Source organism: Manacus candei, unplaced genomic scaffold, assembly GCF_025592945.1.
Source record: "Manacus candei isolate 608988 ecotype Guabito, Panama unplaced genomic scaffold, ASM2559294v1 h1tg000008l, whole genome shotgun sequence".
Lineage (NCBI taxonomy): Eukaryota > Metazoa > Chordata > Aves > Passeriformes > Pipridae > Manacus > Manacus candei.
This window is the reverse complement of record NW_026138056.1, coordinates 24,069,379-24,093,358: the sequence shown is the minus strand read 5'-3', so window position 1 is coordinate 24,093,358 and position 23,980 is coordinate 24,069,379. Positions and strand designations below refer to the sequence as shown.

At 37.9% G+C, this 23,980-nt stretch overlaps 2 protein-coding genes across 5 annotated transcripts in view; one reads left to right on the top strand and one right to left on the bottom strand.

Moving 5' to 3' along the window:
* Positions 1 to 23,980, bottom strand: part of PREX2 (phosphatidylinositol-3,4,5-trisphosphate dependent Rac exchange factor 2) — a 172,858-nt gene that overhangs the window by 143,159 nt on the left and 5,719 nt on the right. The window lies entirely within an intron of this gene.
* The window catches only part of LOC127461412 (uncharacterized), a 37,907-nt gene continuing 25,569 nt past the window's right edge, over positions 11,643 to 23,980 (top strand). Inside the window, exon 1 of the mRNA XM_051769222.1 lies at positions 11,643 to 13,112. Coding sequence (XP_051625182.1) covers positions 12,292 to 12,930 — 639 coding nt within the window. The 5' untranslated portion in view covers positions 11,643 to 12,291 and the 3' untranslated portion in view covers positions 12,931 to 13,112. The remainder of the gene's footprint in view (positions 13,113 to 23,980) is intronic.

The following is a 23,980-nucleotide window of genomic DNA, read 5'->3' as shown; positions in this document are numbered from 1 at the left end:
GAAAGAGCACTTTTTCCAGTTTTCTCCAAGAATTCCATGATCTAGATCTAACTCTTAAAGTTCATATCTTGTGTCCCTACAGCCTCCTTTTTAGAAACCAAATGGACCACTGGGTTTCCATGGGATCACACAATATAGTACAGGAGAGGCAGATTTGGCTTCCTAAAGCCCAAAACCTCTTCTGTACCCAGTGAGAAGTGCAGAGTGCTGTTTTTGAGAAGGATGCTCCTGGTAATTCATAGATAACGAGGTTGCTGAGCTAAGGGCTATTTAAATTTTTTTTAGATTATGCAATAGAATTTGTGCAATTCAGATAAAGTAATGGAGTCTGAATGAGTTTGACCCACAGTACTGGACCAGTGGGTTGAATGTTCATGTGAAAGCTCCTGTGATCTCCAGAACAAAACTTATCAGCAGTTCCTTCAGGCTATTCAGTCTCACAATTTCCAGTGCCGTAAAATCTGCACAAAGGTCTGACGTGTCTAGTTTTTGAGATTCCTGAGCATTAGAGACAAGCCAAGTAGACAAAATCCTCCCAGTTCCTATGTTTAGACTACATATGTGCTTTGCAATCCTCATGAATGCCAATGAATTAATTTTTGACCACAGGAAAACATCCCCAGCTTTACTGTTTGTCTCTGTTTGAAGCATGAGCAAAACTGCAACAACTTTGATAGGAGGATCTATATGTCTGCTTTTACCTTACTTCCATGAACCAAGTCTTGCTCTCAGAAAAGTTCAACATGCCTAGTCATTGACTTTGGTAAAAAAATTGACTTTGAAACTATTTTTATCAGTTTGCAATGTTTATTCTCCACTGACAAAAAAAGCCAGACATTTTCAATAAATGTCACATTACCCATTCAAAATATGCTGTCTGTATGATGTTACATTAGGTTATTCTAAGCAAAAAGTAAAGTAAAATGTCAGTGCTGGATTCTGGTAGGATATTGACACTTGCAGCACTCCCTCACACATGGACTGAACAGTAATGCTTTTTTAGAATTTGGTTTAGATAGCTACAATAATTTTATAACATGTTTTGAAGTTCCCTTACATGATTCTGGCTGGGTTCATACTGGGTTAGAACTTCATGATCAAGCTACTTTGCTCATTTGGTAGATTCACAATCATTTTTAGAAAGGATAGACACTTACTGTAATATATTCTTCAAACACAAACTTTCAGCAAGTTTGCAAGGTAAAACCCAGCATCAACATTTTTCTTTATATTTTTGCTTATCCACTGTATGCTAAACATACCTGATTTGAGTCTCAAAAGCTCATAAAAGTTCTGCTTAATTAGATATTTGGGATGCACAAAAAACTATATATTAATTGCACATAATTTAATGTAGTATTCTGGAAATAGAGTAATTCTTGATAGAGTATATTAATTTAACTAGCAACCACTAGCATGTTCCAACCCTTTTTTCCCCCCACCATAGCACAGTCAGACTATATGAATTTTCAAGGTCCAACAGTTTCTTCTAAGCTCTATGAAAACAAAACCCTGATGACCGTTTCACTCAACTTTACTCGCAGGAGAAAAAAAAATCTGGAGAAAGCAGCCAGAACAATAAGGATGTGTTGATGCAAGCAGGAACTCAACCCTGTTTTTCATCTTAGAAGAACAAGAACACTTCTCATAGAGGCATTAGGTCAGAGACCCCAAAAGCAAGAGAGTGGTAGCTAACTGTGGGCTGAAACAATGTCAAGGACACACTAGAGCACACCCAATACTTGTGATGCAATGTCAGAGAAATATTGTTTCTATCTCCTTTCAAGTATTAGTCAATTATGTTTGCAGTTTGCAGCAAATGTAGAGTTCTGGATTAAGTCTTAATGATTATCCAGGTTACATCGTAAAAGGACAATACTGATTCCTGTGGAAAAAAAAGGATCCTTCAATCATTTAAGACTTACAAGCCGTGCTTTTAGAAGCATGCCCACAGCCCCAGAGGGTTAAACCTCAAATGGTGCTTTTCCTGGGTTCTGCTCCCTCTCCTTTTTTTGCTCATTTTCTTGTTGTTGTTGCTTGGGTTGTGGGTGGGGTTTTTTTTTAGTTTTTTGTTTGTTTCTTAATTTTAGGGTGTGGGTTTTTTCTTTTAAGATCGTTGGTAATAGTGCGAAAAACATCAGCTTCTGAATATCTGGAGAACAGCAAGTATGCCTTTGTACTGGGGTGCCCTCAGTATTCAGAGGCATGCAAGCCCCTCACAAACAACACATGGAGCTTCCGCAACACATTTGCAACCCTAAATAACTTTTTCTACAAACGAGGCACAACTATTATATAAAATCAATTGGCCTTCTTTGCAAAGAAAAGTGAGTTCTGCAAAGATGCAATTAAAAGGCTTCATTTCCACAAAGGACAATCAAACCTGAGAGGAGTAAAGCCATGTAATCATTAAATCCACTTACATGGATTTATGTTCAGCTGGAATACTTATTAAGGTCCATATTCCCATAACAGATCCATGTAACTTTATATATACTCCAGCATGAAGCCGTCGGTGCCTAATAATTCCAACTCATGCAGAACACAGACACAGCTCTGCAGCAAAATAAACTGGAAAAATCACACCTATTCACCTCCTCCACAGAATTTTAATATGGCAGGGCCTTGATGATGTAGCAGATTGTCAAACTTCAGCATAATGGTTATGATGGACATTTCTGCTCCCTAGGCTTCACATAGCTGTCTGCAAGTCATGGTCTCATTAATTCATATTTAGGAAAAAAACCAAAACCTTAGAGCATAGCCAAAGGTTACACAAGAAACATTTCCTGATGTTCTTACAGGAAACAAGGCACATCGCTGTCTCGGCTACCTTCCGCCTCAAGTGCTGAACGCATTCCTTTGATTTTGTCATCCCTTAACAAAAACATAGCAACAAGAGTATTTAAACAAAAAAAAAAGAAAAAAAAAAGGCCATAGCCCTCCTGAAACAAAACAGTCAACTGCACATGCTTTTCCCCTCCCGCAGAAAAGATGAAAAAGCAAAAACCATATGACAACTGTTAGTCACACTGCTTAGTATATAAATGGAAGATGCTCATCACAATGTCCACAATGCAAGAATTTAGTTAGGGATAGAAAGTTGACAGCGCTTTTACTATCCTAGATGACTATTTTTCAGCAGTTTTAGGACTGATGCACACATTGAATTTCAATTGATGTCCAAGTTTTTCAAAAGCATACAACTTTGAAACCTTCTTTTCAAACTTGTGTTTCAGTGTGTCTGCATTAAGTGCAGGAAGAAGCCCATTTTGGAAATCCCCTAACTCTTTAATGAGAATTAACTTGCTTGTATCTGTTTTCTATATATATGTTTTACAAAAATTTGCAGCAATTCTGAACTGCAGACTTTGCCAGTCCACTTCTTAACAATTGTTAATTTTTCTTCCTTTAAGCTGCATAAAATACACAAAAAATTAAGTATCACAGATTTCTAATAAATACTTCTGTGAGGTTTTAAAGTGAATTCTTATATGAAGTTATTTGTTTTAGAAATTAAGTGATTGTTAAGTAAGGTTCTGAGATATTCTGATGGCATTATCTTGGAAATACCATGATTTTCCTCTTTTCTTTAATAAGTACTAAGAAGTTGCAATAAAAAGCCATGGTTACAAAAACAGGTCACAGAGGCATGAACATTTACTATAGTACCACTTAACTGTTTCCACAGAACTGTGGGAACACTAACTACAATGGTGAGCCATTCCTGAATTTACAACTCACAGTTCGAGACACCAGACCACTGTGGGTTACACTTAACATAGCAGAAAGAGATATCCTGTAAATAAAAAATTTAAATAGCTGTGGTAATGATTTTTTCCTAGTTATAACATCAAATCATAGAATCATTAAGGTTGGAAAAGACCTCCAAGGTCATCAAGCCCAACCTTTGATTGAACACCAATATGTCAACTAAACCATAGCACCACCTGCCACATCCAGTTGTTTCTTGAACACTTCCAGAGATGGTGACTCCATCACTTCCGTGGGCAGCCCATTTCAATGCTTAACTACCCTTTCAGTGAAGAAATTACTCCTGAAGAAGCATAATTGATGTAACAAGATATATTTATTTCCTTTTGTTTTTCTCCATCCATTCCTCATCTCAAGGATTAAGGACCAGTGAGGCCATGAAATACATCTTTTTGGAGACAAAACACCATCTATTGCAATAGCAAATGAAACTGCTGACATGAACTGTAGCATAAAATGTATCCCAGACCACTGAGGTTTGGTAGTTGAAAAGTTCGTGATGATCAGGAACAGACAGGACTCCTAAATAGCTGTAAGAGCATAGGACCTCTGTGCTGGAGACATTTGCTAACAGCTTTGTTTAGGTAAGATACATATAACTGAAAGTCTACCTGTTAGAAATGTCAGACACATATGGGTCTTATCTCTAATTCACACTGACTTTCAAAGGCATAGTCTTCATACTTTCTTGACCATCTTCAAAAAACCCATTCAAAAGCAATGAAATTAAGTTTAGGGAATTAAAGTATTCTTTTTATGAAATAAGAAATACAGTGTCATCATCAAGAATAATCAATATTTTCTCTCTCTCAAATTCTTGGGTGGTTTGCTGGAAAAATATTTTAGGAGTTGAAACTTTCATAAATATTAAATTAGACAATTTTGTTCCCCAACCTATAGGTAAAAAGCCAGTTAATCTGTGTAGCACTGTAAGAATGAGTCATAACTTTTTGAAGCATCACTAGGAAAAAAAATGTTGCATCAGAATTTGTCTTTTACTTTACAATTATAACTGTCAAACTATACAGAAATGAAACAAAGAAAATAAATCATTATCCAAATGTAATGAATCAATAGGAAAAAATCCTCAAACAATTCTGGGTTTATGGAGTCTAATTTTTTGAAAAGGTAAAAAATATTGAAGTTCTGTAACTGCCTGTTGGATTTGGTGGGGATAAAGAATTCAAGTATTTTTGGTAGCACACTGAGCTTCATAAGTCAATCTTTATGGTTCCTGAAATCTCTGACCTTCAATTCAAGATTCATGGCATGTGAGATACAACACATTGCATTTCAAACATGTTAACATTTCAATTATATTAATATTGAGACATTTTTAATGCATCGCATCTGGAAAAAACAAAAACAAAACCCAAAACAAAACAAAAAACCCCACCACCACACAAAACAATAACAAAAACAAAAAACAAAACATAACCAAAACCTCTTACTCGATTCATATCCTAAACTTAAAGGGAGAGAATGGAGAATCACTGCAGCCCAAACTGTATCAGAAAGGAAAATGCCAGAGCATAATTATTTTTAATTGGGTCCCACTAACAATGAGAACACTTCTTACCACTCAAAAAATAACACAGAAATAATACTCTAATCATGAGCATCCAGGGCAGTGTCGTAAGCACTGTTTTGTTTTCATTTGCCTAAATATCTTTTCTATTGGTTGCAAGTAATGTAAATACCACCTCTCAATTGTGCTTTAGTACAGCTGAGTATGTTCAAGGACTAAACAAAACAGCTACACAAATATTTTAATTACAAAGACTTATTTCCATTTTTAAGCATCATAAGAAAGTGCAGACAGTTTAGTGCAGTAGAGGGGAAGAAGAATGTCCTTAGACAGCAATAATAAACAAACACCCTTTTATTCTGGTCAGACCTAGTAACGATTGGGCATGACAGTACTTAGCTCATCCTATGAATTTAGATCACTAAGATCTTTTATTCTAATTCATAATCATCTTTAGTTCCTTTAAATACTTAATTTTTTCTCATGTACTGAACGGATAACTGTATCACTACTTGAATATTTCTGACTGCAGTGTGGAAGAAGTTTTAGGACCCTTTACCTCCCAGCCAGGAGGATGGTCCAGGCTCAGAAGACAAAAATTAATCTACTGTGGCTTTAATTTCATTTTACAAAACAACTGAGACCTGAACTAACCCAAAATCTGACTGTATACATCATATTGATCATGCAAAACAAGACAGAAAATCACAGAAAGACAGCATTTTGAAAGTGAATGTTACTCTGGTACCTAAGTAACAATATAGAAAAAATCTCTTTCCTAGTTCTGCAAACCTATTCAAATCCAGAAAAGCTATGACAGCACAGTACATGTGCTCCAGTATTTGAAGACCTAGTAAGCGAATTCATTTGCTAAGTCATACAGGCCACTTTCACCCTTAGAGCATGAATAGCCAAGTAAGTGGGAATGCTTTTTGCAATATTTTCAGCTACCCACAGAACTCTTCTTCCTTACTGGAAATAGCTGTCATCCAACTGAGTTTTAAGTCCCTAACATAACTTAGGAGGGGACGGGGGGGAATGGGGGGACAGCCAGCCCACAAATTAAAAATTTTACAGTTCTAATTAGAAATGGACACAAAAATGTTACATGTGAAAACAGGTATGGATAGTTTTCAAGGTTAAAAAAACCTTAACAAAAAGCTGATTACAGTCACACCAATCATTACAGCTTTATTCTAAACTCTCCATGGAGTTTTTTCTCTACAAAAACAACAGCATCACAGCCCATACTCCAAACTGAAATCACATTAATTAGCTAGGCAGCAAAGTTTCAAAGCATACCAAATGCTTACTAGAGCCCACTCTGCTATTGTGTTTAACTTTGAAAACAAGTCATGATGAGGGAAATCTACATGATAAGCATACTTCAGCTACAGAAAAAAGGTTTTAATCTGCCTAGAAATTGGCTACTGCTGGCTGTGTTTTCTATACTTTATGTTATGTTTCTCTGCTCACTGGAATGAATTGGCTGCTATGAATGAAAAGAAACTTTGCATCTAATCAGTGGCATGAATTTAGACTGAAAGCTGCTGTGCAGGACTTCTATGAAGAGTCTGGGCCCTCTGCCATCCTCGCGCTTGTGAATGAAATGGCATGAGCCACATGCCCTCCTCCTCCTCCCCCCCAGCTGGGGCCTTCGCCCTTCCCTTTGCTGGGGGGACTGGGGAATCAACCCTTTGCTGGTGAAACGACCATGACCCAGAAAGGCATTCAGTGCCATCAATGGAGCTTGCTTGAGAGATCGCAGCTGCGCTTTCCATCCTGCCGCTTTCACTCCTGGTTTCTAAATCAACTTATGAACCAATGATGAGGGAGCCCTCCTTGCTCATTCCCTTGATAAATGGGCCCCTAAACTGATCTCTGACCTCCCTGCATACTTTTGCTAAGTTACTGCTGGTCCCAGCGACTCTGCATCCCATTGTCCTTACAGGTTTGACTTTGTTTTTGTATCAGGTCATACTGATCAAGAAAAAACCCCAAACAAACAAACAAAAAAACCAACAATCACAAAAACACAAAAAACCACCAAAACTTTATTACTATACAATTACTGCAACAGCAAAATCCCATACAATTACTCTAGCAGCAAAATCCCTATCCTTCTATTCACTCACAAGAGCTACCATACGCTTTTGATTAAAGTACTACATTCAGTGAGTTTTCAGGAGATACAAAACAATACAAAATCTATTTAGGCTAATAAAATTTCACATTTTCTTCAAAATTAGTGATAGTTGTCCTACTTAACCAAAAAAGTTCCTAGCACACTAAATTTTAAATATTAAATATTGCTGAATCTGGATAAAGAACCAGCTGCTATTAAGTAATTCATTTAATCAACTTCAGAGCTGAGTCAGACTTGGAATACAGGCTACTAAAAATTTCAAAGAACAATCACGATGTCTGTTTCAGATGTCTTTGTTTAGTTCTCTTCTATGACTTTAACTATATTACATATATAATATTTAACTATATTATACATATAAATACTGCTTAGAATAACTTCAATAATGCACCTCAAAACAATTTTAAATATATATTTAAAACAGTAGAACTGCAAAATAATATCTTTTTCCATGGACTACTATTAATGGTTTTCTCTCATTTAAAACATGAATTTACTAAGTTGCCTAGCATGTAAATAAAGCTTATCACTTAAGTTTTCAGAAACTTCTCGATATGATCTCCAAGTTTTCCTGTTCCAGGAGAACAGGTCTTTTTATATATCTACACAATGAATTTATCCAGACACATTTCCATTCAAATTGTAAATATTACTAAAATACAAAATGCTTTTGCATTTTTCATTAATGAACATTTCTGCTTTGCTAAATTACTTTGAAAAGCACCCCATTTTACTTAAAAAGTATACTGTAGTGCATCTCAAGTAACTTACAGTTACACAAAGACCTCAACAGATCAATTCCAAACTGTCAAGGAAGCTTCCGACTTCCAGCAGGAGGAAGGTCATTGATCTCTACCACATGCAAGAAACCTTTCCCAAGCACAGGACCAGTAGGAATCCAGAGGCAGCTCCCCTCATCACCTCTCTCCATCCAACACACATGACATCTCTTTGTCCCATAGCCAAAGATGCATCAGACAGCAAAACAGCAGATGAAGTATGAGGTGCTTTAACAAAAGCTGAGAGTTTAGAAAAGCAATGGACTTCTAGTGTGATCATTCTCATTCCATGTCATATTACAGATATTCAATAAAACATATTCCCTGGCTATTGCAAAAAAATGGGGTTGGTCAAGCAAAGAGATCATGGCAGGAAGTAGAGCCACGATTTTGGCTAACTGAAAGAACAGGGACTGGCCACGTTGTCCCCAGTCTCATAACACTGTTTCAGAAATTATGTCCTTATCTACACCGAGTACATACTTTATGGTAAATAAAGTTGTACATATGATGACAGTGAAATCACACAAGAAGAGGAGTAACAGAGTTAGCAGAACTTCAACAGACACAAGTTCCTGGCACTGCAATGAAGACTTATCTTTCCTGCCCCTCTCCGTCCAACTCACTTAATGTGAGCAGCAAAGGACCATTCCAGTAACTGTGTTTAAGCTGAAAAACATACATTCTGACATGTAAACAGAGCCTCACCTCTGCATAAGTCATTATCCTTTACATTAGAGCAGAAGTCTCTACTGCTTCAGTAGACTAGTTGGCAATAATAATAGATTAAGTAATCCTCAGAGTTTACCAGAGCAAGGAATTGCACTTTCCTAGTGTTTCACAACTATTTCTAAATAACCAAGGAACAAACAGGAAGACCTAGGAATACAGAATATCAGTCCAAGCTTTTTATGCAGAGTGCACTCAAGTGTTCTATGTATTGAATTCTGCTTTCAATTTATTGGCTTTTGTTGCCTGTCCTTGCTTGCTCACCATTTCCACTGCTATCATCTGCTCTCAGCTCATAATTCTGTTGATTTCTGCTATTATGCTCCTTTTCCCTGATCCTGCATTTGTTAACACATTCATCGAGTGGGAAAAGAGGTATAAAGTCTTTCCCAATCCACCTTTGGTACTGAAAGGGTGCAGGCTATTAGAGATGCAACCGCTTGGAAAATCTTGCTCAGGCCAGTGGCTCTGGACTGGAACAGGTTCAGTGGCTGTAGAGAGGTGGCAGATGAAGAGTGAAATCGGTGCAGTGGTGTGCACAGTGCCAAGAACACCGAGTGCAAACAGATTCTGTAGGCAGTGATGGTGGAGGCCTCTAATTAGCCTCCAACAAGCACTTCCGAGCTTTTCACTTGGTTTGAACTGACTGGATTCACACACAAGAGTAAAAGCCTATTCTCCAACATTAGGAAAATAACCCCACCACATCCTCCACTTTGCCTCTCCCTCATGTTTAATAAAGTTCTACAAAATACGAAGGTGTCAGTTTCCTGGCCAAACACACAGAAAACTCTGTATTTGCATCTCATCTGTTTATTAAAAGCAAATGCTTTACTGACTTGGTCATAAAATGCTAAAGATAAGATTTTAATTTGTGCTGAGTGCTTAAATACATGCAAAAAGTATGCTGCAGTAAGTCAGCATTATCTCATTATAAAATTATTAAAATATGAAACTTTAAATATCTCCTTTCACCTTAAAAACATTAAATACTACATCACAAAATCAAACGAGTAGGATTTTTTTCAATTAAAATCAAAAAAGATCTAGCTACCTTTTGATAGCACATGCACATCAATGAAAGGCACCAGTTTAAATTATTTTTAATATCTGAAACACTGTGTTTTCTGTTATCACATTGCTACTTTGTCCCTGTAGTACCTTAAAATTAACCAGTCCTCTCCTTTATCTGTTTCAAAAAGCAGTAATCTCCTCCAAGTTCCTCCTTCCCCCCCCCCAGTACTCTGATGGCTACTCTCTTATACAGTGATCCTGTTCAACAGGATGGTGGAGTGGCTTTTTAGATCATATTTTCTTGCACTATAGCAGGCCAATCTACTGTAGAAAGAACCAGCTAGAGGTTCAGTGTTTCAGGCACATCACTAGGAGACAACTAAATTTACCCTTCATGCTATTTCCCTAACCAAATGCAGGAGGCCCATAGAAATTTTCCAGCATCCATAGGTACGCGTTCAAACTTCATTACTCCTAATTATTAAAATTCCAGACACTCAAGTCTCTTATTTTGCAATTTGTTATTGGCAGGGCTAGCAGTTGCTGTAGCATTCATCAGTCTCTGTCTCTGCTTCTTCACATATTTCATTCAGCAACTCCAGATGCCTGTTGTCAGAATACCCATCCACAGCAAGTGACATCTCCGATAGGAACAGCATGGTTTGACTTCCAGTTGCTTCAAATAATGGAAGCCTGAATGTATCGTATCATAAATAATATGCAAATCTCAGAATAACTCTGGCACATTGAGAACGCTTTTCCAGCATGTTTTATTCAGCACTATTATCAGAATACACAATCTACAATACACATTAAGAGTCTTTTTAGCTAATGTAAATTTGGACTTTAAAAGTAAATATTTACTTAAACTAAGACAAAGCACTTCCATTATGACACTAGAGTTCCAGGATAACATTAACCTCTTTTTGCTTTTTTAAGCTACAAGTACGTACAGTAGCTCCAGTAAAAGCCTTTAGAAACACAGACACTAAGTATGGTTCTGGAAACTGAAGTATTTTATTCACGTTCACTTGATGAATTCATTTTTGTGGTTACCAAAGAGAGATGATAAAAGGTGTCATTTTTTATTCATACTAGGGCCAGGAAGAAAAGACTGAAAGTAAAAAAAAAAATAATAGAGGAATTCTTCACAGCATAAGGAACAGTTTTCAATGTTTTCAAGCTGAAAATTTATAGATAAATCTGATGGAAATCTTTGCTTCTGATGTAACAGGAAATCAGGGAAGAATGCCAGGAGGCCTGCATGGATGAACAAGGAGCTCCTGGACAAACTTAAACACAAACAGGTACCTTACAGGGGTGGAAGCAGGGAAAGGTAGCCTGATAGGAACACAGAAATTGTCCAAGTAGCCAGGGAAATGGTTAGGAAAGTTAAAGCACTGGCAGAAGTAAATCTTGTCAAGGACATTGAGGGTAACAAAAGAAGCTTCCGCAGGTACATCAGCAATAGAAGACTAAGGAAAATGTGGGTCCACTCAGGAAGAATACAGGCTACCTGGTTTCCCAGGACATGGAGAAGGCTGAGGTACTTAATGGAATTTTTTACCTCAGTCTTCACCAGCAAGTGTTCCAGCCACACTGCCCAAGCTGCAGACAGTGAAAACAGATACTGGGATAATGAAGAACCACCTGCTATAAGAGAAGACGGGGTTTGAGATCATCTAAGGAATCTGAAGGTGCAAAAATCCATGGGACCTGATGAGCTACATCCACGGGTCCTAACAGATCTGGCCAAGGAAGTTGCTAAGCCACTATCCATCATATTTTTAGAGGTCATGGCAGTCCAGTGAAGTTCCCACTGACTGGAAAAGGGGAAACATAACCCCCATTTCCAAAAAGAGAAATAAGGAAGACCCAGGGAACTACACGCTGGTCAGTATCACCTCAGTGCCTGGCAAGATCATGGAGCAGATTCTCCTGGAAACTGTGCTAAACAAACATGGAAAATAATGAGGTGATTGGTAACAATCAACATGGCTTCTCTAAGGGCAAATAATGTCTGACAAATTTGATGGCCTTCTACGATGGGGTTACAGCAGCAGTGGACAAGTGAAGGACATGAGATGTCATCTGCCTGGACTTGTGCAAAGCATTTGACACTGTCCCACACAGTATCCTTGTCTCTAAACTGGAGAGACATGGATTTGATGAATGGATCACTTGGTGGATAAAAAAATTGTCTGGATGATCCCACTCAAAGTGTTGCAGTCAACAGCTCAAAATCCAAGGGGAAAGCAGTGACGAGTGGTGTTCCACAGGGGACAGAATTGGGACTGGTACATTTAACATCTGTCAGTGACATGGACAGCGGGACGGGGTGCACCCTCAGTCACTACAGCAAGTCAGTCAACGACACCAAGACCTGTGGTGCTGTTGAAATGCTGGAGGGAAGGGATGCCATCCAGAGGGACCTTGACAGGCTTGAGAGGTGGGCCTGTGCGAACTTTACGAAGTTCAACAAGGTCAAGTGCCAGGTGCTGCACCTGGATAGGGCCAATCCCAAGTACAGGCTGGGAAGAGAATGGATCAAGACTAGTCCTGCGGAGAAAGACTTCTTAGTGTTTGCCATTATGACTTGGCAACGCGCGCTCGCAGCCCAGAAGGCCAACCACATCCTGGGCTGCATCAAAAGCAGCGTGACCAGCAGGTCAAGGAAAGTGATTCTGCCCCTCTGCTATTGTGAGACTCCACCTGGAGTGCTGTGTCCAGATCTGAGGTCCCCAACACAAGAAAGACATGGACCTGCTGAAGTAAGTCCAGAGGGTGCTAATAAGTTGATGAAAGGGCTGGAGCATCTTTCCTATGAAGACAGGATGAGACAGCTGGGGTTGTACAGCATGGAGCAGAGGAGGGTCCAGAGAAACCTAATTGCAGCCTTCCAGTACCTAAAGAAAGCCTATGAGAAGGCTGGAGGGACTTTTCAGAAGGGCATGGAGTGATAGGAAAAGGGGTAATGGTCTCAAACTGAAAGAGGGTAGGAAGAAATTCTTTACTGTGAGGGTGGTGAGGCACTGGAACTGGAATTTCCTGCCCAGAGAGGTTGTGGACTCCACATGCCAGGAGGCTGGATGTAACTTTGATCAAACTGGTATAATGAAAGATTCTGGGCCCATGGCAGGGGGTTGGAGCTAGATGATCTTTAAGGTCCATTCCAACCCAAATCATTCTATGATTCTATGATAACACCAACAAAGAAAAATGGACCAACAAAGGAAAAATCTATTGGTTAGCTTTTAGGAAGGGTATTTAACTTAATTCAGTAACTGAATGAAAATGAGAGATAGAAGCCTCCTAACCAAGGTGCTCTCAATCTGTCCTTCAGGTAATCTCTTCTCCCATTAAGTACCTAGATAAACAACTCCTAAAATAAGAAACTCTAATACATGCCTCAGGTTAGGACAGACACCATCCACATATGCACATACATATATTACACGATAATTATTTTATTATTCATATTTAGCACATCTTGGTCTGTTAGAAGCAGAACCTGAAAATAAAACTACTACTCGATTGGGATCAGCAGCCCATTCCCTACCTCATCATAGAATCTAAGGTAAGTTTGTCTTCCCACAATTTCCAGTTAATTGGCCATGCATAAGTATGAGCATACAATTTAGAAGTCTGTTCTGTAAAAATTTGCTTACAGGTAATTGGGGGCATCTAAACATATTTTCATTCTTCAGTTATCAAAATACTTATCACTGAAGTCATTATTTCTCATGAGAGGAAAAACTGGACATAGACTTTTGAATTAAAAAATCAGAGCTACTGTGAGGCAGGAGCAGCAGTATCTAATTCCCTGAGGCCAAGTGGCAAAGTCCTGAACAGTAGTCATTAAAAGAGCATTTAAAAAAGGAGAAGATTATCAAGTCTAAGTACACACAGAGGTTGAGACAAAGTGCCTTGCCTAAGTCCTGTCCCCACGTGAATAAGTGGGAGTAGCATGAGTGCTGACATGAACTGCATTCACTCTGCGCCAGCAGCACTGAAGATCTGAGGAGAATCTAAAATTTAACCAGCAGTCCAGTTCCTCAGGTCTTTGTCTTAGGCTGGGCATAGAATCAGGTTACCTCATTATTCATGTTAATTATCCATATTTACCAGGATATTAATCATTCCCTAGAAATAACAGATTCATATGGACAGCTGACTTTTCCTTCTCTGTACCCTGGACACAGGCTGTGCACATGCAGCTACAGAAAGTCACAGGCATAAGGACCAGCAGTGACAGCTTGATGCCTGCTGTGGATGTGCCCATTTACACAGAGCTATCACTCAGGGAATTCACAAGCATTTTGAAATGCCTTAACAGTGTCTATCAGAGAATATTCTTCCATGACTAGTTGTAGCCCTTAAATATTTTGAAGCACTATCTTTACTTCTCAAGCTTGAATAGATTAGTTATCATTGATCCATAAAGAGGTTTGACTTTTACTGTACACTTCTAATCAAAAAGCAAAAAATTGTAACATGCTTTTCCAGTGGATGCAAAATATGGGACCTGAATTCAAATATCAATGAGATATTTCTAAAATCCACAGACCAAGCTTTTTAAACAATGACAACAAAAAAAGCAAGAGACAAGCTTCCAGACAAGAAATATGGATATAATAAACAACAGACATAAAATAAAGGGGGAAAATGAAAGGTTTAAAAATTGTTTAGCAATATGTTTCTATAAGAATTAAAATGAGATAAACAACTATATTCATATGTGAGGTCCAGTCACGACTCATCATGGCTTTAAAATCCACATAATATTTTGGGATGTGTGTAAATTGGAATTAAAGACATACTAGGAACAGAGGGCTATATATATCTGTATACAACAATCTACTGAAGTAGAAACTAATTTATAAAGTGATATAATGAGTCTTTACATAGAAAGTCAAGATTTGATAGCACCTATGGTAGCCACTTTTCCTACCTGTGAAAATTCATAAAAACAGTAGTCCCCTAAAATCTTGGGGTTCATTGCAGTACTAGAGGTTTTTAAAGGCGAAAAAATATTATTCTAAGATGTTTCATTTTCTCTCAAAACCTTAGAAGTCAAATTTGATTGCATGCAGCAAGTCTGCAGTTCACATACACTTTTCATTAACTAGAAAAAACTCTCAAAGCTTTCACTGTACAAGACTTCATACCACTATAAGAGCACTGATATGCAAATATTTGTTTCCCATCCATAGTGCACAGTAAAGCTATAGTTGCCCTACTAACACTGAATGTTGCAGCTATCCCAAGTCCAATTATCCAGCAATAACAACACCATCTCCTGCAAGACAAAACCAAGTAAATAAATTTGCATAAATGGAAGAATAAAGGGTCAACATCCAGAATTGCTGTGATATACTGGTAAATTCCTTTTGGAAGTCTTTGGGATAACTATAGTGTGAATGCTTTATTCATTACCACTAGCCAGAATATGAAAGACATTTACTCTGTGAAATTAAAAGGTTTAGAAACAAATAGGAAACTCAGAACACGGCACTATCCCAGAACTGTCTGGTGGCTGCAAAACAACAGGAAAAGGAATGGAATAGCCATTACAGCCTTTATTGCCATGGTACATTACAGCAGACAACAACATACAAAGAACAAAACAGTTTAGACACAAAATAACATTTCGCCAAAGTCCTGTTTTACATCTAACAGTTCTTGCACTCAAAAGCCAAATTGCACTTGGCAAGTAAGGATGGAGAATTTTTCAGTACAAAGATGCATAATATGCAAATGCATAATAGTGGTCATGGTGGTCATATTTAGGGGTTTTTTTACACTGAATGCCATTTGATCCAAATCTCACTATTGATTTTTTTATTAACAAAAGCTACAAGTGTAAAAACTGTTACTTTCTGTGTGGACTCTGCTGTAATGCAGATGAAAAATAATTAATCCAGTGTGTTCCCAGCACACATTTCTCACAGGATGCCCAAATTAACTCCATTTTTCATGATACAGCAATTCCCCAGCAGAAAACAACACTTGCTCACACATCCCATAGTAATCTACATAAAATCACTTTAAATGTCAGGACAACCGATTTTATGCAACACTGCATCAATAACTGTTTTAAAGTGCTATTTGTATACAAAGTATACAGAGGTTTTCTTTGACAGAAAAACAAGAGAAGCTTTGGAAGATAAGAGGCAATTCCTTTTTACCACTTCACCTGAAAATTTTGACTCAGATCCAAGAAGTGTGTGAAAGGATCCCATTATCAAAAGAATTTCTCAGAGAAGTGTCCTGCAAACGAATTTGGAAAACCTATGTTTTACTGGATTGTACGTTGTTGAAAACTGCATTACAAAATCCAAGTTAAGAACTTAATGAGATTAAGTAGTAAGTAGTGAACCTAATGAGATTAAGTAGTAAGCAGTGAACTTAATTACTTAAAAATTGATAGTATAGCAGATGATGAATTATTGTAATTATAAAAAACAAATATACTTTTTTAAAAAATGGTTTTTAATGTGGCAAAAGTTTCTTTACTTGGTCTACTGAGTGAAATTATGAATTAAGTGCACCAGCAGTACAGCTCCTGTTCAACTTTTATCTTCATGTATTCCAATTAAAATAACCGTTAGCTGTGGCTGAAGGTCATCCCCAACAACTGATGGGAATGTTCTTTAATGCATGTATATGACATTTAAAGACAAGCAATCTCTTTTGAATTTACAGGCTGAATCATGACTGAAAAGGTTTTCACAGTGGGCATTTTGCGGGGGGACAGTCAGATTCTTTGTCTTTCCCTACCTATGGAAAACCACAGCTTATATTATAGCACTATCAGTGCAATTTATCCTCAGCTTCACATGAAAATTTCACCACTGTATTTGCTGAGACAATGACTTATCAGCTTTCCCCAATTTTGTCCTGGCCCCAGAGACTAAAAACAAAGCACGATTCATTTTTTGCAGTTCAAATACCCTTACTATTATGAAAAGTTTCCAAATCTATTGTATCTGTATTCTCCTCTGCTTTCCTTTTGAGGACGTCCTATTCTCCTCTGCTGTCCATTTGAGGCCCAAACTTTATTTCATAACCTATCCAAAAGCATTCTAAACACAGCACAATATATCTGAGTGTTTATAAAGTGGCAACTTTAAGCTTTCCTTGCTGTAACTTACTATTTCTAAATGCAAATTCTGAGATGTAATCAGGATAGGTAGAACAGACAGCAAATGGTCTGTAACACATTTAAGAGAGTGAAGCACTGCTTTTCAATAGAGATCACAGCATCTCCATACAGTAATGAAAACCAGTTCTCTGTGCACTCACACTTGGACTGAAGAAAGCTTTACCTTCATTGGGAAGGGCCAAAGACCTCTTCAGTATCTGCGGAAAACAGGAAACTTTCCTGCCCATTGTTTCTGTCCAGTCTGACTATTGTAACAGTTCAGTATAACTAAACATGGGAAAAGGTCCTTTATTTCCTGTGAGGACAACCTCGTAGCATATGGGAAGAAATTAACACACTCATACAGAATATAACTGCCAACTTCCAGGCATTATTCTTAATAAACAGGATCTCACACAGTGTCAAAGAGATAAATAAATGAGGAATAACCTTAAAGCAAATGAAAACAAAAGTCATTGCTATCAGGTCTTCGCTCTTCTGCCCACACAAAGAATCCTTCCAGGTATATTACAACATATTTAAATGTGGTAACTACATCCAATTTTGTAATTTTCATTAATTAATTCCACTAGTAGTATTATTAATGGTATTTATGTGTTGTTTTGTGTAACTGAACTACAGAACCAGTATCTTATTAGAAAACAAACCTTTCCATTTAGAGAAAACAACAGATACAATGAAGACATGTTAGGTAGAAGGATTGTAATTCTAACCCACAGAAAAATCTCAACTCTACCAAAAATTTTTCCAACGTTATGAAGCAATCTACAACTTGTCACTTCCAAAATGTTCCATTTGTCACATCATCCTGAAAACCTGGAGATCTCTCTTACTGGTAAGCGTTAAAGAAAGCTCACGTTGCTCTCTTTATTCAAAAAATTCTCAATTATCTCTTGATAACTATTGAAATTTCAGATTTTATCATAAAATAAACACAAATTAGCACACAATAACCAAATGCAAAGATAACGGTATTTTCACATCTCAATCTGACTGTATTTGAAGATGTCTAAGAAACTGCATTTCTACCTTACTGACAGTCACACTCACAGCAACCATCCAACAACATTGTTTACTTCTGAGATGACAAGCAGTATCTAATTTAACACTGCAAAAGCCAGTGATGCCTGTCCTATTAACACAAATACTCCATCATGGCCAGTCTTCGCGAGCGAAGATTCGGGAAAGGTCTTTACCCTTCGAGCCTGCGCAGTGGATGTTTTAGGTGAGACACAGTGTGTGCTGAACTGAGCCCACCCTCTAATCCTAAGGTTCATCTGCCGGGGCCGAGCGATCTCGGACGGTGGCAGCGAGGTCCTCAGGACGTAGGTTTGTTTAGAGTGACCTTCTCTTAGATGGATGGCCTTACAGGGCTGACGAGCTCCATCAGGAATTCCCTGACCGGGAATCGAACCCAGGCCGTGGTGGTGAGAGCGCCACATCCTAACCACTAGACCACCAGGGGTCCTCAACACAAATACTACAGTACAAGAAAATCTCATCACATACTTGACATGTTTCAAAGGGGATTTTTATGTGCATTTTCATTTTTAGAAGAACCAATAACCTTTCTCTCTTCCTTTTCTACCTTCCTAGTGCATTTTTCCTTCATTTCCAATATTTTCTCCTTCCTATTTCCAGAGCACAGAGTTTCTCCTTTCCTCTCACAGCTCTCATTGTTTGTATTTATTCCTGGTGTTGGTTACTTTACCCTTCACTGAGAGCTCTTTCTACATCTTTTCCCAATTCACACACCAAAACAGAATGGTGAGAAGGACAGCAACTACAAATCATACTTCAAGCATCTTGCCTAACATCTGAAAATGCCACTTTTGATATTCAAAGGTAAATGAAGAGAGGAAAAAAAGGCCTAAGTAAGGTGCTAACTGCACCTTGCAAAAGAAGGATAAACAGAATTCTAACATCTTTCAGTACAAGAAAAATAATCATTCAGAACCCCAAACATCTATTATACATATTTGGGGATTTTAATTTTTACACCCTGAAAACTGTATGCAGAAGGTTAAGAATGAAACCAATGGTACTGACACCAGAAGAATTCATCCCAAAGGAGTTTGATGAAAGATGATCAAAAATATGAAAGGGGTTTCATAAAAGGAATAATTAGACTTGGACTTCCAACAAGAAAAATAGTGATGCAACTACTTAGCAAATATTTCAGACAGGACATTAAAAATGAGCAAAAGGAATTATTTTGTGGGATACACATTCAGAAGTTACAAACGCCAAAAAAACCACAAACTGTACAAATATAAAGTAAGCAAACTCAGAGATTACTTAGTTTGCAACCAGGTCCTACATCCACAGTCTCCAGCAGAGATAGACCCAAACATTAAGTACAGGTGTCTGAAGCACACCCTCCCTAAGTAATGCTACTAACTACCATTATAAAAAAATTACTATGTCATAGTTTAGGAAGGTGTCTCCACTTTGGTGTTCCCACTGAAACCTGCTCGCTCATTCCCTTTTCCTCCCCCCAGTCCCCTGTGGCAGGCTGGAGAGGAAAATTTGAGGCACAAATCACAGGCTGAGATAAGAACAATTTACTGGAAACAGCAATAAGATAAGAAAATGAACAGTAACAGCAACATTACTACTGACAGAGGGCACAAGAAAGAGGCAAACAATTCATACGGAAACAGTACCCAATCACTCCCTCTGCCATGCTACCCCAACCAGAAGGGTCCTCTTCTCCCTGGAAGAGACTCCCTTCCCACCTCCACTGGCAATGACATGAAGTAGTACAGACTAAGCTCTGGGTCCTAGCCATAACCCCTCCTCGGTACTGCAAAAATTAGCCCTGTCCTGGTCAGAATCAGGACACTGTGGTAGACCTTTTCTTAAATCTGTCACAGCAATTCACAGGTTCCTTCCAATATCTCTGATTTTAGGTCTTTATCATATACCGCAAGTTCATTTTTAAGTGGTATTTTATAAGCTTTCATGAACAAAAAACAGTGGACACTGGAAGGAAGGAAGTAGCTATCGTTCTAAATGTAAGGTGGCCATTTTTCAAAGGCATTCATGAAACAGGACTTATTTACGTCTTCCTGCTTTCTGTGGTTTCTGCAAAATAACTTTCCCTCCCAGACAATAAAGGATATATACGAACTGTTCAGCCGTATACCTTTTACATGTGACACAACACTAACTCTGCAGGTGTGTGCCACTTTTCCTTCCCTCTACCTTGTAAGGTTTTGGTATTTTTTTAATGAAAACAGTGTTTATATGCTGTAGTGCTTCAGTTGCTGCCACGTCTGTTCAAGCCTCAAATGCCTCTGCGACTTTGAGAGCAAAGACCACACTCTCATTACAGAATTGGAGGATGCTGTCTCAAAGCATCCTGTCACATGTTATTTCTTCTAGGAATCTGAATACACCTTATACTTAAAATTCCTTGGGTAACATCACTTCATTTTATTGCTTAGTATGTGTCAAGTTATTTTCTAGTCTTGTTAAACAAATTCATAGCATCCCAGACATCAATCAATTTGTTATATTCCAACTTCATAGCTTCATGCTTTTAGTGCCCAACTTTTTCTACAGAGTGTCACTATAGGGATTAAGAAGTAAAAACATGGTAAATTAAGCTTACAGAAGAACCTGAGAACATCCTGGAAGTGTATTAGGGCCAGGGAACCATTACTTACTATCTACAAAGAGGTTAAATTCCCAAGAACAGCAAATTTCCCATGGCCCAGCCCATACCTAACCAGCTACAATTACGATTAACTGCATAAATCTCACGGATAACTCTTCCAGACCTAGATATTCCCCATGATTGCTTTTGCCTAATCCACACTATTTAAATTGATCTATATCCCTGATGGAGCTCTTAAAACCTCACCTTTAAGTATCACAGAAGACATCATGTACATACCTCAAGCAACTCAGCTCTCCAATACATGTTACCAATCTCCTGCTGAGATTGTCTGTGCCTGTGTGATGTTATTAACAGGGACACATGGTAGCGTAATGAGTTATTTTCCAAGATTTCTTGAAGAGCATTCTGTCTCCACTGATGCTCCTCTGTCACAACGTTTCATTTAGGCATAAGGAGGCTGGGACTGTTAAGTCAACTTGTAGGAACACATTCATTCCTCACTCTAGGAACGACTCCCTTCAAACAGTCTGAGGAATTAACAAAATTTCACAGGGCAAATTATAAAACACTTTAATGTAAATTCCTCATCAATTCAATTGATACTGGTCACTTGCCCTACTTATTATAATAGGCAAAAATGTATTTAGAAAGCAAACATATTAATATATACAATGTATTTAAACTTCAGGCACAGGTATCAGCAGCTACAGCCAAATTTCATTTTGAAGTGCAAATTCATATAAAACTTCCCTAGGAAGCTCAAGGAGTAGATTATTTTTTCTGCTCCATTCAGCAAGATATTATCAATTTATTAGGGAGCCTGCATCACACAAATTACACTGAAATAAAGAAAGCCAACTTACTCCAACATATTACTGTTCTTTCCACTGCTCTTCAGTTCTAGCTGTTTCTGCTACATGTTCCCTTCATGCTCTTCAGTCTGGAACTTGAAAGCTCATCAGATATGCCAGATGACTTGGCAGCCAGGCTGCCAAAAGCACAAACGACAAGCAGGAGGTCTCATGGGACCTGAAATGTGTCAACTCCTAACATCTCAGTTTTATCCCTACAACAGGACAAATTCAACTGTGAACAGTCTATGAGATAACCACAGGAGGAATCAAGCTTGCACAAAATGAAACTGGCTTTGAGGGGTTATCCTTGCAGCTTCTCAGACATTTTAAGTAGACAATCATTATTTTAGCATCAATTATACATAAAGGGAAATGGCTCTTTGCTGTCAGAGTACTGGACTGGGAATCAAGATATCAGGTATTTCTGGTTCTGGCACAAACTTCCACTGGGACCTAAAAAATAAGATTTCTCTAACTTCCCATTTGTAGAATTACATAGGTTTGATTTATTAATGACAGCAATGCACTGAGAGATCTCTGAATAGAAAATAGTACAAAAGTGTCAGATTATCTGTTTCCTGAGCAAATATAATACAATTGAAGGAAAAAAATAAAATTGTGTACCTGAGTTTCCTCTTGAATATTTGTTTGCTGAACAGTATAGCCCGGCCCTTTGCGCTGGAATTTCAGAGTATAAGGGAAACAAAGCAGAGATGCAACCCTGAAAAATCTGTTTTCCTGAAAATGGCTGAAATAGTCTGTCTTCTTTCCCTATCATACCAATAAATTGCAAATTGATGAGTCATGTAGGTTGGAAGAGACCTCCAGACATCATCTAGCCCAATTGCTTGAGCAAAGCAGTGTCAACTAGAATGGGTTGTCCACTCTTGCCCAGCTGACCCTTGCACAAAACAAAAAAACAGCCTCTGGGCAACTTATTCCAGTTTTTTATCAGCTTCATCGTAAAGTACTTTTTTCCCTCACATTGAGTTGGAATTTCCCATTTTCCATGGCCCCTCCTTCTTCCACTATGCACCTCTGAGAGGAGTGTGTCTGCATCTTGTCCATATCTACCCATCATGGAACTGTAGGCAATAATAAAAATTCCACTGAGCCTTTTCTTCTTAATCTTACCAAATAAATACAAACCAACCCTGGAATGCATAGTTTCAAAGCTTGGTGTTTATACAATGATGACAAAAATTACTACTAAAGAGGGTTGAAAAATATGTCTCCACGAATACTTGAAATCACTGCAAACAGCACACTATTCAACAGCTTTAGGCTGCATGGAATAACTTAAGCCTGGACATATTGATTGATGGTCCCCTCCCAGTAGTCTCTTCTAAATTAGCAGCTCACATTACAAATTTATGGAATATATGTAGCAGGAGAGTTAGGAGTGAGCTATCAGACAGAGGAAGGAACAACTAGAACACTGCAAATATGATATTTATATTCAGATAAATCATGAAGTTGTGCAACACCTCTAAGTGTATTACGGTCTTCAGGAGACGAAGTCTTGGTCTATAATAAGTCTTAAGAACAGAAAAGTCTCTTAAATGCTATGAAACAAAGATTTCTCCTTTCAGCATCCTAGATTTTTCACTGATCAGCTAAACAAACCATCTTTCTTCTTAAAGTGCAGCTTTTCACAATATAATCTGAGTGCATCTGAGAGCAGTAAGAGGAAATCCATTGAAAAGTATGAAACATCTGTCTAGAGTATATAGTGCAGTATAAATCCCTCCAGTTCCAAACAAGATAAGATATATGCTTGAAAATTCTTCACAAAAAATCTCTGCTTTTTGCCATTGTCATACATTGCATGAACTCTGTGCACAGCTAGTGGAGATGTGAATAATCTTTCTTGCTAATCCACTCCATAAAACAAACATTCAACCCTGGGGGCAAGGGTTACAAAGAAATAAACAGCTTTTAAGCAGTTACCCTAACTGATAGAGACCATAGGTGGTGCTATTGATATAGCCAAGCAAAGTCAAATAAAAATGGAACACCACATTCACATTTTTGTTAACACTTAAGCAAGTTAAAAACAGCAGAAATTGGAAGTGAATGGAAAAGATATTGACTTTCTATGGTAATTGTGTTTGCACTTCCTTTTGACTTTTCATGATGAAGTAGCCATAGAAGGTTGTTTTTCTTTTCCTGAAGAGAAAGGAAATCACATAACCTTATCAAAAAATGCAGCCAGCTAAAACCCTTCCCTTCCATTCACTTAAATTCCTTTTAGAAAATATAAATGCAATTATGCACTATGAAGTCACTAATCATTGCTGTAATCAAGACATATAATAACATATTTAGCAACTAGATGATCCTTACGGGTCCCTTCCAACTTAAGG